Genomic DNA, 21177 nt, shown 5'->3' with positions numbered 1-21177 from the left:
TAACAGTGCTACTGGTTTATGTAACTACTGTGGGTGTACCTAATGAACTGGTGTCTTGGTTTTCTCTCTTCAACTACCAATCAGGTTCCGCAGCCTTGCAAAAACCGCAGCTGAATTCAAGCTTAAGCTTTATTCACCACAAATTGAATTACTGTCAGAAAGGTTTTAGCAAGCACTGGGAATAAGATGGAATTAGAAGAAACACTCCTCAAGGTCCAATTATGTTTGATACAAGGAGTTAAACTAAAAACACCGGGAGCCAAAATCCCTTTCCACGTTGTTAGCTCATCACGCATACTGCATCAATAAATGGGAGAAATACCTCCCATTTCAAACGTGTGTTTGTACTCTTTTGAATAGTTCATGTAATTGACTCACAGCTTTCTTTTTTGTGCCTCAGCACATATTCACATTCAGCTCATATTTGAGCCAAATGTTAGAACTCCCTGAGTCTTTCAAAATCTTTGCTTAGTAATGAAACTAGTGAGGTGCCAGCTTAGCTTTTTTTTTTTCGGAAGCTCACTTATGTCAGTATGGCCAACTTCCAGGACCTGGCAATACTTGAGGGAGGCAGCTGGTTCGCTGCTGAAAGCTCCGACATCCACTATTAAAATCCAGCCTTGTATCCTTTACAGTCTTCACACGTTTGCATTATCATCCATTGTTGTCTCTATCTGTTAATGTGATGATGTCTTTCCTTTCCCCAATTTAGAAGTACGGAAGTTGCATCTAAATAAGGAAACTCTCCCAGAGTCTCAAAGGCAATTCTAAGCTGACACTGTTTAGCATATAAACTTAGCAATGGAAACTCCTAATCCCTTGATTTTCTTTTATTCCATAGCCGAGTGATTTGGCAGTGAAAGAATGTGGTGCAAGCAATAAACTTTCAATTGTTTATGATCTCCCATCTTTGCTCACAGTGTATAAGTATATACTATCCAAAAAGGCACTGTGCATTTATTGTTGTTGCTACTGCAACGTTATACAGTCTGGCCTTTTCTGTGCCAAAGTACAAAATGACTCGACTGCAGTTTGCTGGTATTTTAATGATATGAGCAGACATTTGAATTACTTTTGTAGTGTTTCACTACAATATAGCTTTCACAAGCTTGAGAGAAACAGAAGGAGAAAAACTAGGGAGTAGGTTTCCTGACTAATCTGCGTGATGTTTTAATGAGATAACAAAGGCATTCGAAGCACAAGGGGAGAGATACACATCTGTGTGACTGCGTGTCATGTAAATATTGCGTGACATGTCATGTTAAGCAATTTTGAAGGGAGGGACAGCTTTATTTGTTTTTAATGAATCTTTTAGATTAATAATACCATTTTTTAGATATTGCTGCTGATAATATATTGATAAACAGAAAAAAATACATTCACTTTGCAATCAGTGACTCGAGTGAAGAAAAAACAAGTGGCTCATAAGTTATAATAGAACTTATAAGCCATTTATAGATTGTCAGTCTTTTGTGCTGTTGAATGTATGCTTCAAAGTGATGCTCTGCTGAAAGACCTGAGATGCTTGAATTTAAATCTAATTTTCCAACACAAGCACAGTTTGTTCTCAAATGATCAGCTTCTGATTTTTATCACTCCTTTGGTGCATACAGAGCCTTTCATACAAGAGGCAGCAAAATAGCCCCAGAGCATGACACCACCACCACCACATTTTGCCTTGTTAACTTAACTTCCTACGAGGTTTGATTTTGTGACCTTTAAACACACTGATGCAAAGCATTCCCAAGAAGCTTTTTTTTTTTTTTTAAAGCGACAAGAAACTATTTTATGCAGTAGGTTAATTCAAGTCATGTGACAATAAAACTTAAGCCCCTTACATTACAGGGGTGCCAGATATCTTACTCTACCACAACTATCATATTCACATTTTGGTCATTCACATTGGATCAGTACTCCTCCTTCCATCTCTTCCGCCTTCTGTTTTTCTTTCTGCTGACATTGACCTACCAAAAAACAACAACAACAACAACAACAAAGAAATAAATATAAAAAGAGAAAACCCTTCCATGCAAGTTTCATTGTGCGGGACTCTGGAAATTGGTGTTAGGCTCATCTACCCTATGAGCCCAACTAATCCCATCTTCCATCTTGATGTTCCAGAGCTGCAGCTGTAACTGCTGCACCACAGAAACTCAGAGGCACAATGATTATGCTCATCTCCAATAAGACTGCTGTGTGTGCTTTGAGTCTATGGCAGACACTCAACAACCGAGCTTGAGACCGACCTAATCTGCCTTCATATGGATTTAGTGGCCAGAAATAAACTACTGTGGCTGTTCATTGTTAAAACAGTGATTTCATTCTGATATACTTTAACAGCTTGTCCCACTTCCAGTGTACATTAGCTTAAAGGCGTAATTAAAGTTTAAAGCCGCTAAATCTTGAGATCTATGAGCTCATCAGCGTGCTGAGAAACTAATTTGTTGCTGGATAATCTTCTCATTTTTCCTTCACACCACCATGAGGAGAAGATTTGTGGTTTGAGTGTCTTGACAACTGTTTTAATGTTGGGCTGTTCCCAGGCTGAATCACAGCTTAGCATGCTGACATGAGCATTTAGGTCAAAGAGCCACTGTTCCTAAGTGCAGACTCATAGAGTGATAATAATGTGTGTACTTCTAGTCCTTCTTACTCCTTCAACAAAGATCTGGGAAACAAATGTCCCGTTTTGTTATGCACAAGAAAATTTGACATCAAGCACCTTTTTTCAGATTAGGAGTCCAAAATCTTGCTGTCAGCTTTAAATATCTAAGAGAAGAAGTCGATTCAAGGATTTTACTATTCTCCCTAGTTTTATTAAGCTGTTAAAATAAAATGTTTGGGCTGTTATGATTATCTCAGTGAGACAAGAGGAAAGGCTACAAAGGAGAAGGAAGTCAATCTTAAATTAGCCCCTGTAGTGGGTCAGCAGACTCTGGTCCACTTTCTTTGTACAGATATAAGAGAAGGATTGAGAGAGAAAAGGCACAAAAATATGTGTTAAAGCACAATGAATCTCCAAGAATTCTAATGTTTCTGCGAGTAACTCAGAGTTCAGACTGTGTTACAGCACTACTCGACATTTAAAGATCAAAGAATGAATAAAAACCATCTTGTATGAAAATGGGTGCAAGCCTCGAACCAGCTTAGGGTCAAGATATCTTAAAATCCCAAACTTACTATTTTTACTGCTTCTCTGTTCATCTGTTGCATTACAGTTCTGTCTGTTATGTTTTTGTATATTGTATTTTGTCGGGCTTAATCTCCCGGGGATGAACCGTGCATTTGCCATTTGTATTTGGTTTTGACTGTATAAATCATAGTGCTTTGCCTTTTTGCTATTTTGATCTATTAATCTCCCAACCCTCATTCATTTTAAGACCTTCATCAGTAATCTAGGAACAGAGGGAGAGAGAAAAATGAGAAGAAGAACAGTGCCCTTCGCATTAATAAGGAAGTCTTGTATCCAACAGAGAAAGGGGTAGATCATGTAAGACTCTCTCACATTCTCTATTGATCTTTTGTCTTTAAATCAAACATTTCTTTGTCTTAAGTTCTCTACTTCATGCCTGTCAGTGGATTACTGACATGCTAAAGGGAGCTGATGAAAAACACAAATGGATGAATTTTACAAGGCTGGTGGGGGGTTTACCAGGAAAGAGGGCAGTGGGCTGGCTGACAACACCACAGTAAACACTGTTTTTATCTGCTGTGTATTGTATGAAGGTTTAAGGCAAAAGTTATGTGGAACAGGAAAAGAAAAAGAAGACTTTTTTTGGAACAAATTAGTATGTTGATTGTTGCCTCAGTGCAGTGATTTATGACCATGCACCATGAAGTGGGACTGAAGGCCAGACCTTGCAGTAAAGGTTTTACATAACTTGTGTAGAATATAGGCAAAGGTCAGCGCAGGCCAGTAAGGGGAAAGCTGAGGAAGGAGTTTTGATGAAGTGTGAATAAAATGATGTTTTCTTTCCTTGATTTATGGAGCTGTAGACTGATGTGTACATCCTGGCATTAGTATGAAAATTTCCTTAGAATATATTACATCCTGAGATTATAGGGTTAAAGGACAGATCTTGTCTGAGAGACTTTATGGAACCTAATCACTGTTGTCTTAATGGGTTGTAACACAAAACGAGGTCAAAGGACAAAGAAAAGGGTTGAAAGGAAGGGGTGTCAAGTGTGGGCATCCATTTATACACATGTGTTTTTCCTGCGTACATGTTTTTTGGGCCCCTTAAGGAATGCTACTAACCCCCTTTGGAACAAGGCTCATAATGAGGCCATAAATTGAAAATATTGCATAAAATAGTACAGTCTTTAAGGGTCTATGCACATGTAATTTGGACGACTATGTTTTTGTCATGTATTCACAAACACATGGCACCATCTCAGCACCATCTCAGACTTCCAGTATGAAAATCTTAAGCCTTGTCAGATTTTGAGCTGTCATGCGCTAATCTTTACAGATTAGTGCCATTGCAGAAAATACTGATTTTGCGTGACATACAGACAGTGCAATGACAGGATCCTGTCATGTATTTTGGAAGACTTCCTCAGTCGTTCCTACACAGGGCTGCAGTTAGAGTCATGAGATCAACCGTCTACCCACAGGGAAGATTTTTTTGGCTGACTTGCAACTTTATACTCAAACGCACACACACACAACCTCACTCACTCATATTGTAAATCTTCCAATGCCAAGCTTTGGTCATGTTGCGGGCCAGCAGAGCAGCAGCTGCTGATAGGGCCCTTGATAAGACTCATTTGACATGGCCTGCAGTCTCTAAACCTGTCTGCTCTGTGTGCCAAGGACACCCAGTCCCTTACATAAGAGTCACTCTGGGTCACTGACACAAGCGATTCGGTTTCCTTAAGACGTATGTGCACCTTGACCTTAGCTTCTATTGTCCTATATCTTATTATTTATCTCCCATACCTTCAATCCTCTGCGTGTGTGTGTGTCCTTCTGTTTTTCCATCCATGATATGTCAGTGCTGCTGGATGCATGCCAAATGGTGATTGAGAAAAGGAGGTTTGTGGTAAGATTGTCCTGTGGAGAATGTGTCACTGCAGCTGACATGGGAAGAGATGTCTGCTAAGTCTGAGAGTGACTCACTCACTGCGAAGCAAATGTGACCCTCTATTTTCTTTTACACATAAAGTGAGTTTTTGCATGCACATTTCATGTCTGCAAAGTGTTTTCTTCATATAGACAGAAAACAATATCAATAAAGTTACAAATATGAGTTGGGGAAATGTTTACAAAATTGCTTGGCTGACATTAACTAACTTGTGAGACGACCTTGGTGTTATTCATATGCCAAGGGGCTTAAATGTGTTATGTAAGCTGTAGTTGTTTATGTGAGTGTGTTTAGATGCTACATGTATGAATTACCTTTCTCATTCACACCATTAAGTATACTTCAGCTTCACTGAGCAAACATGATATATAAGTCATTCTATTTCGCAGGTCAGAAAGTGGAAGATGCTGGCTCGCCATCATAGTGACAACATGGGCAAGCAGAAGGAGGCAGAGTCAGATGTCCACCTAGGAACTTGTCAGTGCTGGGGGCTCCACACTTCGCCTCACCTGGCCAGCCCAGTGATGCTGGAGTGCTCCATCTGCAGTGGGCCCTACATCAGCTACACCTTGGACGATACCTGGCAACCCCGTCAACGAACACAGGCAAGTTTAATCTACAGTTTGATTCAATTTACAACAAAATCCAAACAGTGCATTCTAAAGCAGGGGAGTTCCAGGTGTCCTAGATATCAAATTCAGGAAACTCCCAGAGAAACAATGGATCTTTTCGCAATAGTTGTTTCAAACATTACTTCTACTTGCTGTACACTGCAATTTCTAATGTTCTGCTCACATCCTTCTTCAGTGGCACAGCTTCAGTATATCACACACCTGTTTTACAGTGGCAATGCTAAACTCCTGAGCAGCAGTACAGCAAAAGAACAGTTCAGCTGTTTTGGAAATGTTATCCCAAAAATGCAAAAAGCACATATCAATATTCTGGAAATTAAATTGATATTTTTAATGCATAATGGCTAAAGTGAGACAATTTCATTATCTGGTCAGTTTGCATTTTCTCAAAAAACAAATAAACCGTTTGGGTGTTATTATAAAAATGTTCTCTTTTTTTCTAATAGCACAAGTGCAACAACAGGTTTGCTTTCATTTGTGATTTCTATTGAAAGTGCTTAAAATGGCCAAAGACAAAGTGATATCATATTTTGATACTGGAAACACATAAACCTGTCTAAGCAACATGCCTGTTTTTCATTTATTTTACAACAAGAACATATAAAATGATCAAACAATAATTAATAATAGAAAAATGGTTTGCATCCAGACCAGGAAGAAATCTACTCTTCATTCACAGCTTTTTTTCTGCCTCTCCTTGGTCCTGACACACAAACACACAACTGTTTCAACACGCTAAACTTGAAATCTTCTTTTGGAATAAGAAATCTGCAATGAAACATTAATGAACAGAAACTCCAGACTCACTATCTCTATGGATACCACTCCATCAGACCTCTACTGAATCAATAAACAGCGACCAGAGAGGGGAGAGAAAGCAGCGAGGGAAAGCAGGAAGGCAGTCAAGAGTGAGGCAAATTCAAGGAGAGAGAAAAGAGGGCTGTGAATGCTAAAGTGACTGCAGAGAGATGTTGACAGCATCGGGAAACATGAACAGCAGGACATATAAGTGTATATGTATACATACGTGTGCATCTGAGAGGAAATGATAAACGGCTGAGGCTACTGCCAGTAATAAGAATTAGATGGAGATAAAGTCACTCCCGTAAGAGGCCATTGATCGCACTGAAACAACTCCCATGCGCACATTCACACACACACACACACACACGCCTCAGCTTGTCTGGTTCTCATAAAACACCCATGGGAGACAACAGAGAACTGCGATAAGTTTTCAGAGCTGAAGGCGAGGAATAGCAAACTAGGCTAAGACTGTATATGACAACCACTTTGAGAAGTTGTTGACTGACAGCGACATCATGGAAAACTAATATCTGACACCACAGTGTAGTGTCACGGGAACATAGCAATTTTCTTTTCTCCCCTTGACAGCTGCCCGTCGTGTTTTTGCTGAATGTGAAATGACTAAGTGGGGCAATCTGGGGCCATTTGTGCACACCTGCTAACATCTATATTTTGGAGCCACTCTGCCTGCCCTGTATTGAGCAGTGTATTGACTGTTTTAATCAAATGGGGCGAGCCAAAGATCAGCTCTCACACAAAAACAAATTCAGCACTCTTATACAACACTGAACAGTTCTGAGGTCATTTCACCTCACTCACTTATTCAAGTTAACTGCTTCTCACTGAAACACTTTAATGATAGATTGTTGCTTGAGGCCACTGACATGTTGCGCATGCGTTTGAATTTTTTACGAGTCCAACTAGTCCTTGCCCTCTTACAGTTCTTGTGCTGGAGTCCAAATCGTAGCACAAAAAGACAGCATTTAGAAAAAGATTCAATCATCTCATGACAATCAGAATTATCTTGTGTTCCATAGCAAGGAATGTGATCATAGATCAGGGAGTTGGGAATGAAACTCTCAATCAGATGCAGTTGTTAAGGGCTCCTGTACTTGAGCACTAAAATCTCTTCAGACACTCCCCATTTCTTCATATTTTACTTTCAAGGAGCCAGACTTTCTTGTCATCTTTTGAAGTTGTGTCACGTACTCCAGGCTTTCTGATATTCTTTCAGAGTTATTCTTTAGACATTTTTAGCCAAAACTATTATTGCAGTGCTGTGGACAACATCAGGAAAATGTTGCCTCATATTTTAAATAATGCTTTATCTCCATTCTAATTGTCTATAGTCGTTGTTAATGCATCTTTGTGTTATATTTGTATCGTTAAAATAACATTTTGATTGGCCATTTTACATTATATAATCTATATAATAAAAAAAACTCCTGTTTTAATAAATATTTGAACATTTGTACATGCTATACTTGAGTGAGTTGCTTTTCTAAGAGTTGCCACATTTCTCTCCCAGGCAATGGACCTGTACTACCACAACGAGTCAGACCCGGACAGCTACTGTTGCCCTGGTGACAACGGTAAGTAACAACCAACTAAACCTGGTGTTTTATATTGTTCCACTTCCTACCGCCTTCTTCTTTCCATCAGCTCTAACTCTGTGACTCTGCAGCTTAAACTCTTTTTCCTCTATTATTTGTCTCCATGTCGTCATTTCTCTTCAATGTCAGCAGTTTGGTTTATTTTCTTTGTCTCCTACTTTTCATTGTTTAACCCGTGTTTGTTGTTGCCTTTTCATCCGAACCTGATGACTTTACGCTACCTCATCACTTGGACTTGTGATCCAGCCTCTGAACTCTCAGGATAATTACTGTTGTCCAAAACCAAAAATTACTATTTGTTTAGGAGAATGTGGCAAAACAGTAGTTACTGACACAATGCTCAGGACAGCTCATCGCACACATGGCACAGTGACCTTTTCTGTTTACAACTTCACTGCAGCTGTCAAACACTGCATGGGAGCTTCTTGGCCTATATGTGCACACGGGTGAGAGTCCATCTTTGTTTATTGCCAAGATGACAGCAATTTATGGTACTTTGATTTTCCATCACACTTCGTATTTGTGCCACAATCCAGAGCCCAGTCTAAAGTACGCAAACTGCATGTATGCGTGTCAAGTTCTTGCACAGAGTCAATATATCTTCTTCTTTTAATCACTGTGGATACTGTCACTGGCAAGACATGGGCTCACGTGCGAGTGCGCTCATGAGTGTCTGTGTGAATTCCCCATATTACGTTAATTACACTTTAATCCAATTCAAATAGTTGTTATTATTACTCTTGATCAACAGGTAACAGTTAAATACTTAATCATGTTAAATATACTGCTTTGCTTTTCCATGTAGGAACTATTCTTTGTTGAACTGTAAACCTCTTTTTGTCTCTAGACAATTTTTTTTTTTTTTAACTCATGTAAAAGTGATATGTGATAGACAGTCATTCGAGTAATATTTCACTCAAGAAAAAATATGTGAGTATTAGAGGCAAAATATACATTAGAAGTTGTTATTAACACTATAAATATATAAATGGTATTTCATTGTTTTATCTCGCCAATATTAAGCTAAACTTAATCATACTATGCTTTACTGCACTATACTATGCTATATATAATGAGGTTGCCTGACCTTTATTAGAAAATCATTACCTCTGAGCTTATATTTTTTTCTAATAAAAATCTTTATTTGTTAAGCAGCTAAAATAAAACATGCATTACCAATGAAGAAGCATTAAACTGCAAATACTCAGAGTATGAGTTTGTGATTGTGAGTATGGGGACACGACTCGAGTAAATGTGCCCTGTGTGCAACTGCAGGAACTTTGGAAGGAGTTCTGCAAGTACCCGCTGGAACATCTCCAAGAAAGAAATGTGACAAGAACCACATTCTAATGAAAATGCTTCTCCCTGGCAATCTTCTGCCTGTTAGTAATGGGAGATTTCAGTGTGCAGAGAGAAATCGGAGCAATTAGCTGAGACGGTGACAGGCCGTTCCTGTGGCCTCAGCTGTCACGCTGCTACACTGTGCCGATCCAAGTTCAGCAATTAGTAGCTTCAGGACCACTTAGAAGTCATAAAGTGACACATATATAATCCATTTACAGTAACGCAGTAGTGTGTGTGTTTGGCAGAGGAAATGGTAGAGAGCAAAAAAAGAAAAAGAGAGATCCCTCTATGATAATTATAGGGAGAAAAGTCCCGGCCTTATTATCCTACGGCGCACACGAGTCCGTCCACAGAAAAGTACAGCTTATGAAACAAAGCATATCTGCTAAAAGAGACCCTAATTAAAAGCATCAGTATGTTCATCAGCCTGCTGCAGTGCAGTGATTCAGCATTTGCACACTGACTTTTCTTTGTCAGACACTGTTATATAACATGTAATTACCCAGCCTGAGTGTGTGTGTGTTCTTAAACTTTTGTCCTCAGTGATGCAAAATGATAGCAACAGCTTTTTGAGCTATTATTCAGTGTTTTCTCCCACACTTTATGACGCATTACTCACCTGTGTCAACCTGCCGTTCAGAGCTTACTATAAAGGACACACCTACACACACATAATCACAAATACAACACAAACATATACTTTATAAATCCATAAAGACACCCCAAAGCCAAAGGTATTCAACAATCTTGAGTTGGGTGTCTGAACATGTTGGATACAGCAAAAGTGTTGACAGCTTTAGTGCAATACACTCAGACCAGAATGCTCAAGTACAAGAAACATCAGCAGCCGAGTAGCCATTATAACATCTTTAAAATAACATATATTTGCCTAAGTTTAAGCACTTAATTTCAATTAATTCCTTGGAAATGCACTCAGTGATAAGGATTTCAGTTTTCCTTCTTATCTGAGCATCTGAATACATCATCTGTTCCCATAACCTTCTACTGAAACAGGAAATGTGTCAGTAAATTTCAACTCATTGTGAGGCAAAGAAATAGGTCTCACCAGTCACACACAGACAACCCAGCAGGTATCTCAATACAACAACTTCACCCAAAGATATAAAAACTTAAACCAGGAACGATTAACTGCAGCAGCGACGGTCACGTGACCATCTACAGAAGTAGCTGAAATGATAAGTGGGCCACTTTTTGGTAGCCCAGAAAGCCAAGAAAGCCATCCCCCCACTCACTCATGCGCGCGCACAAACACACAACCACCATGTCAAGTGACAAAATAAAAGCCTGGCTGTCCTCCTTTGAATAAGTGAGCCTTTTATGTAACAGTGTCATTTGGTTCCTGACCACCGAGGCTCATTCACATTCATCGCCAGATCAACTATATCCGCAAGCATCCTCGTCATCCTCCAAACAAAGAATGAAGATCACGACATAGAGTGATGGGAAGGTGACAGAGATGATCGGATTTGATGGATAGATGTCGTCTGCCGGAGACGGTGCGAATATGGGGACATGCTGGTCTTTGTGTATGTGTTGGTCCACTTTGAGCGGGTAGGATTTATATGTGTTTGTATAACAACTCTAATATCCTGTGCTGAGGCAAACCCTTCCTGTCCCTTCACCAAATGGCCCACAGAGAGTGTGTGTGTGTGTGTGTGTGTGTGTGTGTGTGAGTCAGTGCCTTCATTGGCATCGATCACAGTGCCACTTGTGGGTTACATAACGTACTAGTGCCTCACACAAATATAGAGGCAACAAATACACAGCTTGAGCGTTGTGTTGGTGAGCCTCCTCTTGTTCAGGGCCTGAGCATTGAGCAGATTGTGAGTCCAATGTGGCAAAGGCGGGCCAGATAGGAAAAACCTTTTGATAGAATTGCTCTCTCTCTCTTCTGATCTCCTTTCACTGCCTCCGTCTCATTGTATTCAGTTCTTGGCTATATAACCATCAGATGCAGCCTCAAGAGCAAAGCGCACACTCCGGCAGAGGTAATGTAGACCTCATCATCTGCTTTTAAAGTTCTCCTTGGTGACTTTGCAAAAAAAAAAAAAAAGAAAAAAAGACATGTTCTCAATGCTTCTCTCTTATTTCAGTGTGCTTTTATTGTTATCTTTGGGAAAGCAGGAGCTTCTGATGTGCAAGGTTTTACTTGCTGGGCACGTTCTGCTTCCCGGTACTAATGAGAGACGTCAGTTCGTACCCCACGAACGCTGCCACTTTGGTGTCAGAGACGAGAAACCAAGGATGAAATGCCTGTTAAAAGATGGCACTGCTGCCACCTGAGCTGTGTCAGGGAGAAATGTCATTTTCAAAGAAACTGCATTTGGTTCCTGGTTGTGCACTGAGGAAGGGGCAGAGCAGGACACCTAGAAATGATTTAGGAAGATTGCCCTTCACCGTTTAGAAAGTGTGTGTGTTTTCTGCAGGTGTCTCTGCAGGTTTGATTTGTTCTCCAGCTTGTGTGTGCACATGTGCATCTGTGCTCAAACTCACCTGCAGGTTTGTTTTTGCCCCCTGGCTCCGTGAGTGTGTTTGTGTGGCCGTGTGTGAGTGCATCAGCTGGCTGCAGTGGACAGTTTAATAATAGATTTGACCGGAGTTGTGGGGGACACAGAGACAGCAGTAAAAAGTGGAGGCTATATTTAAAAACTGCAGAGTCACACATGCATGTTCGTCTTCTAGACTCAGTATAATTTGTAGATGAGCCTTAATTGTTGCTTGTCTTTTGCTCTGCTTTTCTACTGTCTAATAGCAATTGCACATGTTGCAGCAGAAGAGTAGAAGCATTTATTTTCACTTTAGAATGTGTGACTAAAAGCTTGCAGGTCGATTTTCAGGACTGGCAGGATGAATCAGAATGGAGGAAAAAGCAGCAATTGCCCTTTAGCCAATATCACCATTAAAATGTCCCTTAGCTAAACTCTTAAAAACTCAACTGTTGATACTCACCATGGATTTTGACCATGGTTGCATTGGATATGATGTATACATTAATTTGAAAAAGGACCCCGTCTGTCAATCCGAAGGTTTTACTTATCAGGACATAGTAGAAAATGATGTGATCCATAGCCTTAAAATTAGATAAACATAACCTCAAATCCACAGCAACACACATGTGATTATTTATTTGACAAAAACTAGAGCAAAATGCAAAGGTTGTATGTTTAAAAAACTAAGCATCGTCCACAATTCATTAGCTTGTAGAGCAACCTAAAAGCGACACGCTTCAGTTAGTTGACGTTTGCAGCCTTTATTTAAGCACAGGTCCTGCGAAAGCATTTTAGTTGGGCTGAGAGGTGGAATTTAACTGGGCCATTGCAGCTCAGATTCTTTCTTTTTCAGTCATTCTGCTATAGATTAGTTGCTGTGTTTGGGATTAGTGTCCTGTTCTATGACCCTATTTCAGTCTAGCTTTAGTTTTAGCTCAGACAGATGGCCTACCTCCGGTTTGCAGAGGAGCTCATGGTTGACTCAATGACTGCAAGGTTTCCAGGTCCTGTGGTTGCAAAACAATCCCAAATCATCATCCCTCCACCACCATGCCGGACAGTTCATATGAGGGGCTTTTGATTATAAGCTGTGTTTGGTTCTCACCAATTGTGGTGCTGTGCATAATGACCAAACTGCTTCACTTTGGTCTTGTCTGCCTAAAGGACATTGTTCTAGAAGTCTTGAGGTCTGTTCAGATGCAAGTTCTCAAACGTAAGCTGTGCTTCCATGTTCCTTTTAGTAAGAAGAGGCTTTCTCTTGTTAGTTTCAATATTTAACATGCTAACTGAGGCCTGTGGAGTCTGAGATGTAGCTCCTGGGATTTGGTGTGAACGTGATGGGACGTCCACTCCTGGGAAGATTTGCAACTGAATGTTTTCCCCTTGAGAATAATCTTTCTCACTGTGGAATGACTGACTATAGAATAGTTTGTAAAATAGCCTTATGACCCTTCCCAGATTCATGTGCAGCAACAGTCTCCAAGATCATTGCTGATGTTTTGCCTCCTTGGCGTTAACACACACCTGAACGCTACAGACTAGCAAACTGCCAAACTCTTTTTATTTACAGAGGTGCTCATGCTTGGTGGTGATCAGTGAATCAGGTGTATTTGATTAGCAGCACCTGGCTGCTGCTTACCAACCATATATATGGAAGCAGTAAGAGAGGACAGGTTTTGCATTTTGGTTTAGTTTGTGTAGAGTAAATAATGACGCGAAGTAGTATGTCGTGTGGTGTTGTTAATCTGAGGTGGTATTTATCTCATTTTAAGACCTGATGAGAAACACGTTTGTTTTTTTTTTTACACAATATCATTATAAGAACTGAAATAGAGTGTACTGCATATCACATTGAAACCTTCATATTAAAACAGCATTGGACTTTCCTACATCACAATTCTATCTAGACAAAAAGACCCAGATTGCATCCGGGGTTTGCAAAATTGTTTGTACTTCAGTGTCATTTAGTGTGCTTGACATATTTCATATTTTATTTGGCATTTGTTTCATCACTGCTTTCCGTTATTTCTCTTTTTCAACCCTTTTAACTAAATCTGCTAACCATAAATCTGCGAGGGGTTGTGTGCTCAAAATAGTGCAATTAATAGGGAGACAGGGTTAATAATTACTGTAGCGCTCCTTGACAAATTTGACCCCAAATGAACCCTGTGAATTTCCAAACATTAGCCCAGTGTGTGAAATACCTCATATGGCAACAGTGGAAAAACTCCATACTCTGAAGATGGGATTTTTGGAAGTTTATTAAGTATTTGCAATTACAACAACAAATCACTTTATGCTCTTGTGCAATGAATCTTTGCAGGATGAGTGTGGTTTAAAGCGAAATAAAGACTGATAACAAGGTTGAATAGGGATCAAAGTTGGAATGTGTCCAAACAGTATCAGGATCTGACTGTTCTCCTCTTTCCAATTTTGCGGACATCATCGTTTTGGTTTTTTCATACCTTTAAATCTATTACACTTGCCAGGCGTCACTTTCCTTATAATCCATTATGATATCAAATATTCTCGCTCATTTTCTGGTGAAACAAAATATGAATAGTACATGTTTTCATTGGCCGAACTTGATGGTTGAGCTCATGAGAAGTATTTGAAGGCAGCGTCAACCCCGCCCGTGGAAAAAGTCATGCAACCGTCCGTGAAGCAGAACTGGGGTGGAAGGAAGGAGAGGCGGGACGTCTCCGCCCTGAAAAAAATGAAAAGATTGTTGGAAGAAGTTCTCCAAGAAGAGGAATGCAGTGTAGTTCGATTACCTCTCTGCCGAGGAGCCCGCAGCCGTTGTGATCCGGGGATTTAAAGCATCCTTATGAAAGACAAAACCACCGCTTTGACCTGTAAGTAAACCAAACATCCTTAAAACAAAAGCCGTCTGAGGATGGAACCAATTCAGGAGAAAAATCTCTCAGACATACTGTTTGTCGATAAAGTGTTTCTGTGGTTACTAGCCTTTTGTGATTGTTTTACTTGTTTCTTCTAAAGAGCAGCCCAAATCCTTTTTTTTTCTGGCTCAATGAGAATGAAAGCAAAGGCAGACATTAGCCTACTTTTGGGCGCTTCGTTCACCCCATAAACGCGTGACCTGGATTTATTGTACCGTTATCTGTGGAACTGCATGCCTCACTGACAGAGTTCTAGAATGTGCTATAAACGTTGGCAACTCTCTGCTGCGACTTGTTGAGCCATGGAGCAGTAGATTGTGCAAACTAGACCAACTTCTGAGCTGAAAGGTTTGTTTTGTTTGGAAACTAGTTTGGAGAGGGCATTTTCTCCAAAGATTTTTTGTGCGTTTTTCTGTAAATATGTTGTTTTGTTAAAGGGTTGCGAAAACAGCGTCTTTCCTTTTTTGCGCACGGTATTGAATGAATTTGTCTCTCACAGGTGATATCGTCTTGCATTCTCTCACGCCACTGTGGGGTGTAGAAAAAAAGTTGAATCAGGTGCCTTACATAACCGTGCCTAACTCAGTCCGTCTGCACCGCAGTGTGCCAGCGCTCACAACGTATTACAGAGTTGCGTTTTTCCACTTAATTACATTCTTATCATCACTTAGAAGCCCTCCCGACTGCTTATTTGGGACTAACTGCTACAGATTGTGCATCAAATCTTTTCTCTTCCTCTTGAACTGGATGTATTCAAGAGTTTCTAACTCGGTACTTTTCCACTACCAGTGGCTTTTCTTGGCATGCGGCCTCCCTCCGCTCGGGCTCTCCCTCCCGTCTTTTGTGTATGGATGGAGGGAGGGCATGCGTCACTCCAAGGCACTTTGAATTAAGGGGCAGCCAGGCAGTGAAGTTGATAGGCTTAGCGAGGAGGCTATCAAATTATTTGTACTGGACTTAGATGCGACCTCAGGGGAGTTAGAGGCTGAGCAGTGGATACCGTGAGATAATATTAATCAGGTTTTAAGAATAATCTCAGATCCCAAGAAAAGTATTGACCTTTCTTGAGCTGCACTATTCTGCACTGTTGGAACATAAGTGTCCTGACGTCAGTTGATCTCCATATGTTCGTTGATGGGAACATTGGCCTGCAACAGCTTGGTCTATTGACAGTATGACAAAACCAGGCTGTTTGACACATGCAGTGTTTAGCAAAGTGGCCATGGAGTTGCACACACACAGGGGCAAATAAAAACCCGCCGGTGAATAGTTTTTTTTTTTTTTTTTACGCAAGCACACATAAGGTGCGGCTATGACGCATTGGGAGCGCAGCGGCCGTTGGTTGGCCGAGAAGATCACCTTCCCAGGATTTATTTACTAAAGCTAAATGTTTGCGGTGGATCACGCCCACCGGGGGGTGTGGGCGCCTGGGGGTAGCCCCTCCCTCTTTTACAGCTCATATATATCAGGAGCCAAAACGTAGTAGTTAATATTTGGATTTTGGCTGTCGCCAGAAGGAATATCTGACAGCGAAGGAATCATGACGATTAAAACAGAAACAGAAAAGCCTGTCCTGACTTACTCGAAAACCAGAGGCCTGGTAGCATTAGTCACCGGTATGGACAATTACCTGATTTTATTTATTTTTCTTCTTTTTTTTATCTAGTATTCTTCTTGTCATTAGTTATTTTGGTTTAAATGTCTGAGAAATGATTCTTAAGGATTCTTTTGTTTTTGTTTGTGCTTTGCAGCTTTTATGAAACAAAGGAGGATGGGACTGAACGACTTCATTCAGAAGCTCGCCACAAACTCCTACGCCTGCAAGCAGTGAGTAACATCTGACTCACGTTATTGTTATGCTTTCCTTGGAGGACAAACATTTGAGAGACACAAGCAGAAATGGCAGTCATTTGTCCTCTCGGGAAACATATTTTCACTTTCAGATGATCTGATTCATGCTGGAGAACAGCTGAGGAATATTTTCTTTGCTCTAACCTGAAATAAGCTTAAACTCCTTTTTTTCTTTTCAGTCCTGAAGTCCAGTCAATCCTGAATTTGAGTCCTCCGCAGGATACCGAGCTCATGAACACAAACCCCTCTCCTCCGGTACATATGCTTACATTAAACAGTGAAATTTGTGCTCCTTCCTTTGTTTACTCTTTAGCATGTGCGGAGATGCACACACATATCCTCTGCTTGTGTGTTTGCCATGCATTTTAGCAAGGAAGTTTTCAGTTTTGTAAGTAACGTTCATTTGTTTCGTCTCGCAGCCCAGTCCATCCCAACAGATCAACCTCGGCCCATCGTCCAATCCCTCGGCCAAACCTGGTGATTTTCACTTCCTCAAAGTGATTGGCAAGGGCAGCTTCGGGAAAGTGCTGCTTGCACGCCATCGTTCAGATGACCAGTTTTACGCTGTTAAAGTATTACAGAAAAAAGCCATTCTCAAGAAGAAGGAGGTATGTAAACACTGTGACATATCTGCCTGCAGCAAGAAACTCAAATATGTCACAAGGTGTGTTCTTATCAACCTCTCTAACCTCTGCTCTTGGTTTTGTTGTGTTTTCTTTCTTTAGGAGAAACACATCATGTCAGAAAGGAATGTGCTTCTAAAGAATGTCAAGCACCCATTCTTGGTGGGCCTTCACTACTCTTTCCAAACTGCAGACAAACTCTATTTCGTCTTGGACTATATCAACGGAGGAGAGGTGAGTTATCTGAAAAGAAAGTGGATAAGAGGGAGGAAAAAGATGACAATAAGTAGGGGAGGTGTTGAGCTATATAAAGACGGCGCTAAAGATGAATTAAGGTGGAAATCATAAAGTTGGAGGGATAAGAGAAGGTAGAAACTGATTAAGTTTGAGAGGAATTATATCATGCCAGAATCAGACACAAAGATGAGGCAGACACAGACAGAAGGGAAATCCTGTCATGAGAAGCAGAATAGAAGCAGTTGCTCTCTGTCTTTTTTTTCTTCTTTTTTTTTGACACTGAAGGAAACACCACTCAGGAAATCATAGGGTGGGCTGGGACTGGGGGAGAAACTCTGGGCCAAAATTAGCAGTGCCATTGAGATTGTGTGTGTGTGTCTAATCGAGCTAATTTCCTGTGATTGTTGCATGAGCAAAGACAGTGCTGATTAAATATGGACCTCATCAGGAAGCAGGGCACATTTACTCTCTTTCTTTCCTTTCTCCTTTCTTCCCCTCCATCCTGCTGGTCTCTCTTTTCACCTCTGGCCCTTGTTTCATCTGTCCTCCCTGTCAAACTTTTTAATTGTCGCCTTCCTGCTTTTTCATTTCCTCCCATCCGTTTTCCTCTCGCTCTCACTATATCACCATTCTCACTATACATATTTATTATTGGTCTACCAATTTCTTGCCTCTGCTTTTATCCTTTTGATTCTGTCATTTCAAGACAACAGACAGCTGATAATGTAATTTATTTTGGTCACTCAAGACCTTGTGTAAGTAATGTTTTTCCTTGTGTGTTCCTCTTTCTTGCAGTTGTTCTACCACCTGCAGAGGGAGCGCTGCTTCCTGGAGCCCAGAGCCAGGTTCTACGCCGCAGAGATCGCCAGTGCCCTGGGATACCTACACTCCCTCAACATTGTCTACAGAGACCTGAAGCCAGAGAACATCCTGCTTGACTCACAGGGACACATCATTCTCACAGATTTTGGGCTCTGCAAGGAGAATATCGAACCTAACGGGACCACGTCAACTTTCTGCGGTACGCCAGAGGTAAGAGAGAATATTCAGTGATTCAGAACTTCCTTGTTCTAGTTATTCTATGGCAGTCTGTGGAATGTAACTTGTGTTTTCCCTTTGCAGTATTTGGCTCCTGAGGTGCTACACAAGCAGCCATACGACAGGACAGTAGACTGGTGGTGTTTAGGAGCTGTTCTCTATGAGATGCTGTATGGCCTGGTATGTAAGAGATTCTATATCGTAAACTTAGACCTCAATTTATTGTATGTATCATATGATACCCTGGGTGTATTACAGATAATCAGTATTTGCTTTGTTTATTTAGTTTCTCGCTGTTGCTGAATTGCTAATCATTTGGTTTTGCCCCTCAACAGCCTCCATTCTACAGCCGCAACACAGCAGAGATGTACGACAACATTCTGAACAAGCCTCTGCAGCTGAAACCCAACATTTCCAACGCAGCCAGACACCTGCTGGAAGGCCTCCTGCAAAAGGACCGCACCAAGAGGCTGGGTTGCACAGAGGACTTTGTAAGTGTTTAGGCACTTATTCAGGACTGTCTGTGCACTTATGCATGTTAAAGGCCAACTTTTAATAGCTTATCATTTGTTCCTTTGCCAGATTGAAATCAAGAACCACATATTCTTCTCTCCGATCAACTGGGATGACCTAAATGCCAAGAAGATCACACCTCCCTTCAACCCCAACGTGGTAAATTTCCTTTTTGATAATACTACTACTATTAAGTGCTAATTTCTTACATTATACCAGATAAAATCAACACGTTAACTTTTTTGTGTGTTTACGTAACTACATCAAAAGCACTGTGAATTAGAACATTTCCACTTATGGCAAGGTACTGTAAAGTCTGACTAATACCTGCTTGTCTCCTTCCCTCCCTCCTGCAGACAGGCCCCAATGACCTGCGGCACTTTGATCCTGAGTTCACAGATGAGCCTGTACCCAGTTCCATTGGCTGTTCCCCAGACAGTGCTCTCTTCACAGCCAGCATCAAAGAGGCAGCCGAGGCATTTGTGGGCTTCTCTTATGCCCCATCAATGGACTCCTACCTATAGGATTTAAACACAGGCACTCAATATGGACACCAGTTTAGACTTACTGGACTTGAATTGTGCCATGTCAACAGACTTGCATCTTGACCCCACCCAGCGTTCCCCATCAGAATGATGGATATTTCCACACCAAAACCCTGCAAGAGCTCTTCATCTACATGTGTACTTGCCATATTCTCTCCTAATCTTGAATGCATTTCGAATACTTGCTACAAGAGGATGTCTGCCGTAATTAGTGTCTAGTTGGGACTGTAATCTTCCATTTCACCTTGATTTATCAACCACAACTCAAATCCCTTTGAAGTCTTCATCTTCACATCACATACTTGAGAGTGGAGGTTTTTTGCACATAGCACAGGCAGCTTAACAGCTCCCCTCGATCCTGAAGCCACAACTGACAAGCACAGAGAAAAACTTCCACCTTCCGTCAAAAGAGAAAGGCTGGACCATACCATGTCAAGCCCTGGAAAAAGATTTTTATTTTCATCCATGTAGCGAAACATCTCCCCTTCACCACCCACGGGGAGCTGCCTGTTGAGTCTGAATGAGTTTTTTGGAGATGACATTCATCTTGGTGCTTTAGTTTCTTCTCATTTAGTTTTTGTGTGTTTTGAAAAAGGAGTTTGTAGAGGCTGAATGTTACAGAGGGGGTGGGGGCGTTTCATTTCTCTCAAATGTGCCTTTATTTTTTCTCTCCATCAGAACTCGCATCATTTGGGTTTGTCCGTGACAACATTAATATTACAGTTGAATCCACTTGACTGCAAGTGGAAGGGGTTGTTTTATTTTGTATTTAACTTCTTCTTTTTTTTAAGTTACCTGAGTGGAAGGATGTAGCACTGAATTAGTACACTTGTTCAGTCTTGAACACGTGAGACGTAGAGACTCAAATGATGCTTCATATTCTTATTTGCACATTAATGCTGATAGAGAGATGGAAAGAGAGCACTGCTGCTAGGTGAGAATGAGAGGGATGTGTTGAGAAGTATTTCTGTAGTTCTGCTTGCCAACTTCATCCCCCTCATATAGTCTTCCATTCGCCTCACACAGATGTAACGGCAGCCTGCAGACAGGCCGACAACATTGAAACCGAACATTCCACTTTAATATTGCTGTAATGCAGTTTGACGGTATTTAAGTTTGTTTGTATATTTGGAGTTACGTGTACTAGTTTTAATGTATATTGAACATGAAAACGACTAAAGGTATGCTTAAATATGTATATGTAACAATTCATGTTAAATGTACTGTAAATTGTAAAATTGTTTATGTGACCATGTTTGGTTTGCAATAAAGATTTAACTTTATTACACGTTATAAACTGTTTTCTTTGCGTATGAAAAAGCTTCTGTTTATTGACTTCCTGTTTGCCTGAAAAAAGCAAATCAGTTTGACGTCACCTCATCTTCATATTAAGTGAATATCTACTGGCAGAAAATGAGTGGATCAAAGCATTGTAGTAAGTTACTCAGTAAATGAAAGAATGTGAGGAACAAAGATTTTA

The 21177-nt window shown here is 40.7% G+C and overlaps 1 protein-coding gene across 4 annotated transcripts in view; it reads left to right on the top strand.

Annotated features, from left to right (window-relative positions):
* sgk1 (serum/glucocorticoid regulated kinase 1) overlaps window positions 1-20980 on the top strand; it is a 31395-nt gene extending 10415 nt beyond the window's left edge. For 2 of the 4 annotated variants that reach the window (XM_075459592.1, XM_075459591.1), the window contains exons 3-13: window positions 5477-5692; window positions 8052-8115; window positions 16642-16717; window positions 16921-16996; window positions 17161-17349; window positions 17467-17598; window positions 18397-18633; window positions 18724-18819; window positions 18975-19130; window positions 19222-19311; window positions 19509-20980. In XM_075459592.1, the coding sequence (XP_075315707.1) occupies window positions 5477-5692; window positions 8052-8115; window positions 16642-16717; window positions 16921-16996; window positions 17161-17349; window positions 17467-17598; window positions 18397-18633; window positions 18724-18819; window positions 18975-19130; window positions 19222-19311; window positions 19509-19676 (1500 nt within the window). In that variant the 3' untranslated portion in view covers window positions 19677-20980. Of the gene's footprint in view, window positions 1-5476; window positions 5693-8051; window positions 8116-14622; window positions 14846-16249; window positions 16507-16641; window positions 16718-16920; window positions 16997-17160; window positions 17350-17466; window positions 17599-18396; window positions 18634-18723; window positions 18820-18974; window positions 19131-19221; window positions 19312-19508 lie in introns of those variants that run through there. The other 2 variants (XM_075459594.1, XM_075459593.1) reach the window with 2 other exon arrangements.
* Window positions 20981-21177: the final 197 nt, after the last annotated feature.

This window comes from Odontesthes bonariensis, chromosome 24 (genome assembly GCF_027942865.1).
Source record: "Odontesthes bonariensis isolate fOdoBon6 chromosome 24, fOdoBon6.hap1, whole genome shotgun sequence".
NCBI classification, from domain to species: Eukaryota; Metazoa; Chordata; class Actinopteri; order Atheriniformes; family Atherinopsidae; genus Odontesthes; species Odontesthes bonariensis.
The sequence above is the reverse complement of the archived record's forward strand: the minus strand, read 5'-3'. Positions and strand labels throughout refer to the sequence as shown.